The 3999-nt window shown below is 48.9% G+C and overlaps 1 protein-coding gene across 1 annotated transcript; it reads left to right on the forward strand.

The window, feature by feature from the left end:
• Positions 1-2582: 2582 nt before the first annotated feature.
• Positions 2583-3552, forward strand: TMEM272 (transmembrane protein 272). The gene has a single exon (XM_070578131.1). The coding sequence runs from the start codon at positions 2598-2600 to the stop codon at positions 2985-2987; it is 390 nt and encodes a 129-aa protein (XP_070434232.1). The 5' UTR covers positions 2583-2597; the 3' UTR covers positions 2988-3552.
• The last annotated feature ends 447 nt before the right edge of the window (positions 3553-3999 follow it).

Raw genomic sequence — 3999 nt, forward strand, 5'->3', positions numbered from 1 at the left:
GCAGGGAGCATCCCAGGTTGCTGGTTGGACAACGTCATCAAATGAGTGGAATGTGGAAGATGATGAGCTGTGTTTTCAACATACTGAGCCTGAGGGCCTGAGAACACTCAGTGGAGCTGCCCAGTTGAATTCACATGAGTCTGAAGTTTGGGCAGAAAGTTCTGGAAGGGAGCTGCAGACTTGGGTGCCATCAGCCTGTAGGTGGGTGGGGTCACTCAGAGATCATGCAGAGGGAGAGCACTATGGCCGAGGACAGGGCCTGGGCCACATTTGAGGGTCACCATGGATGGAAGCCGATGGAAGAGGCAGAGACACAGAATAGTTTGGTGGGAAAGATGCCAGCATTGGCTGAAGACAAACCTGGTGTTACACTCTGGTCCTTCCACTTTTTACACATGTGACCTTGGCCAAGTTCCTTAACCTCTCTGGTCCTCAATTTCCTTGTTTCTAAAGTGACGAAAGTAATGTGCATTCCATACGGTTGTTTTAAATAAGGCAACATGCCTCAAAGCACTTAGTGTCTGGATCAGTCAGCGCATCCTGCCATAACAAGATGTCACAGACTGGGTGACTTATACAACAGACATTCATTTTCTCACAGTTCTAGGGGCTGGAGGTCCGAGATCAAGGTGCCAGCAGATTCTGTTCCTGGTGAGGACTGTCTTCCTGGCTTGTAGACTGCCACTTTCTTGCTGTGTCCTTACATGGACTTTCCTCAGTGTGTGCGGACAGACGGCGAGCTCTGGTGTCTCTTCCTCTTCTTATAAGGACATCAATCCTATTGGATCAGGGCCCCACCTTTATGCCCTCATTAAACCTTAACTACCCCCTATCTCCAAATACACTCACATTGGGGGTCAGGGCTTTAACATGTGAATTCAGGGGGGATGAAATTCAGTCCATAAGACTGTCTGATACAAAGTGGGTACTGAAAAAGTGGTAGCTTGAGAAAAAAAAAGGAGCATCTGAAAGGGAACAGGGAGACCCAGGAAAATGAGGCAAGAAGACCCTATGCACTGAGCACGTGGAGCATGCTCTGAAATTGGATAGAGGGAGTTGATCGGGGTCTATCGGAGAGCAGTTTTATGGGATGGTGTGAGGAGGAGAGAGGGTTTGCAGCTGCCTTTAAGAAGGGTGGAGGGGCCAGCGCAGTGCCGCAGCAGTTAAGTTCTCAGGTTCCCCTTTGGCGGCCCGGGGTTCACCGGTTTGGGTCTGGGAGCAGACCTTCACACTGCTTAAGACACGCTGTGGTAGGCGCCCCACATACAGAGGAAGTTGGGCACAGATGTTAGCTCAGGGCTAATCTTCCTCAAAAAAAAAAAAAAAGGAAGGGTGGAGAGGCTTGGAGGAGGAAGCATGATGGTAATCGGGGAGGATCCCGGATTCTGTGTTCGGGAAGTACTTGAGAATGTTCGTCAGCGGAGAGGAAGAACCAGTAGAGAAAGGAAGTGGATCATGTAGGACCTGGCTGAAGTCACAAGATTCTGAGAGAAGTGGATGGCGATGAGGTCCCCTCACCTTACAAATCCAAGAGAAAGAAGGTCAAAGGAGAATGCGGGGACATAGGAAAGAATTGTAGGGAGGGGACTAGGAAGTCGAGGAAAATTCACAGTTGTGAGTCTGTTTGCTAAATGAATTAGGAGGGAAAAGGGGAGAGAGAGGGAAGAAAGGTCAGTGGACCCTGTACAGTGATGAAGATTTGGAGTGGTCTTTTCAGAACGTGAGAGAATTACTCAATATCAAGGAAAAGAACCTATGAGCAATACTGGAGGTCCACCTGCAGCTGGAGACGTGACTTTGTCACGACACCCATTGTGTAGTGATGGCAACCAGTGGGAGCCAGTGGGAGCACAAAGGCAGATGCAGTTTCACCCGGGTTTGGAGTTTTGCTGGGAGAGTTTAGTGGAAGGACAGGAATGCAAGGGAGCTAGGAGAGAAAAATACAGATAAGGAACCATGAGGTCCAGGATGGGAGAAGGGAGAGGTGAGACCATCCAGTAGAGTGAGAATGGCTGTGCCTGAGTGCCTGGGAGAAAATGGAAGGGATAAAAGGACCAGAAGTCTCTGTGAGGTTGAATGGTGCCGTGGGAGTGAGGGAATGAGAAAGTGGGACAGGAGGGCACCAGCTGTCAGATGCTGGGGGGAGGCGGGCTCTTCCAGCTGATGATTGATCCCGGGTGTGGTCATGGGAGGACGAGGAGCAGGTCATTGGAGCCAAGGAGGCCCAGGAACTGACCTCAAGGCCGAGGAAGGGAACCAGAGCAACCGCGAAACTCTGGGTGCAGACATGAACTTCAGTCAACTGATCTCTGAAATCTGTCTGAAGCAACTCACACATCTAAAAGGCGAACGCCTCCGAGAATGTTGACTAAGCACTGACGCCTTCATTCTTGCCAGTTCTAATTCTTCAAAATCAAATTTCACTCTTTGGCAGCATTTCCAACTCCAGTGTGTGCACTTTTCATAATAAATTTCTCTCTCTCTGTTTCTCCCCCACCTTCCGTCCCCTCTCTTCCCCCTACTTTGCTGCTCTGCCCTCTGACCCCTCACTTTCTATCACAATCCAGGTGTCACTCCTGCTGTACGACTCCACCAGGATGAAGTGGCTTCTTTCCAACTCCGTGGTGATCGATGATGATGATGATGGTACATACCCCTGGAGGCAGAATGTGCACAAATGTTATATCTACATCATCCTCAGCTTCCTCCTCTTTCTCTGGTTCATCCTGGGAAATTACTGGGTCTTTTCTGTTTACCTGCCTGATTTTATTCCACCTTTCCAGCAGCCTCAGGATTACCGTGAGAAAACCCTGTACCTCTTTGCAGTTGGGGTCCTCGTGCTCAGCCACAGTGTACTGCTCTTACTCGTCCCGTGCAGTGGTTGTGTCTATGTCTGGTCCAGGAGGAGATCTGCTGTCGATGAAGACAGGACCACCACCTCCAGCACACACGCTCATGCACATGCACACAGGTATGCATGCACTTAACACACAGACACATGAACACACACAAACACAGACACGTGCACATTGTTGCAGGAGAAGAGCATGCTGTAAAGGCAGTAATACTTTCCCTGCAGGCATTTGAGAAACTACCGAAATGTACTGAGTATTCCAGCAGACTGAAGAAACTCTTGCCTTTCAGAGTGGGAATTTTGCACTCATAAGAGTTTTCAAGGGATTATTTTTTTTGAGGGGATGAAGTAAGGGAGGTGAAGAATGGGAGACCTTTTCAAATCACGGTGCAATTCCAATGACTGTTACAAGAGCGAGGTTTGTTGTTGTTACTATTGCTGCCTCTGTGCTGTCATCCAGCCAGGGGCACCTTTAAGTTATAGAAAGAGCATGGACTTTAAATAAGACACATCTTAGCTCTGCTTGCAGCGATGGCTTTTGTTATCAAAAGGAGAAAGATGCTCTTACTTAATGACTCCAGCTGCCTTTTAGGAAAGTTAAGGAGCACTCTTGTTCACTCCCAAATAGATGGGTTTGAGCTGGTAGGTACGGGCCTCCCAAGGACAGTTATAAAACCTGCCAAGGTCAAGGAAGCAGATTCTACATGGGGGCTCTGGGCTGGCCCAGTAGCCTAGTATCGTAGAGAGCAGCCATCCTTTCACGGTGGGCTCTGTGTGGTGTCTCTGCTTGGCCTCGAGTCTGCTTCTTTCCCTGGTTATCTGAGTACGTCTCTGTGATTTGCTGATGGCATAAACCAGTTTTGTGTGTTTCTGCTGGGCTGTATGCAGTGTTGTTAATGTAGGTATTTTTTGGTCTCTGAGTTTAAATACTACACAGTAGTAAATCTACTTAACGCCAGGTTAGGGTTTGGAAGCCTTCCGTAAACCCATTTGTCTGGAAGACCAGGAGGACACCCAACAGCGATCGCTAATATCCCCTCTCGTTGTTGTTGTGAGTTGAAGTTCCTGGGAGCTGGGGGACCTGTCAGTGTGTCTGCCCTTGCGGGGGAGTTTTCATCCTTTCGAATTTTAGATAAAGACTCTGT

This window comes from Equus przewalskii, chromosome 16 (assembly GCF_037783145.1).
Source record: "Equus przewalskii isolate Varuska chromosome 16, EquPr2, whole genome shotgun sequence".
NCBI lineage: Eukaryota > Metazoa > Chordata > Mammalia > Perissodactyla > Equidae > Equus > Equus przewalskii.

Excerpts from the sequence above, each read along its gene's own strand:
- TMEM272 (XM_070578131.1), top strand. The coding sequence starts at position 2,598 with ATGAAGTGGCTTCTTTCCAACTCCGTGGTGATCGATGATGATGATGAT.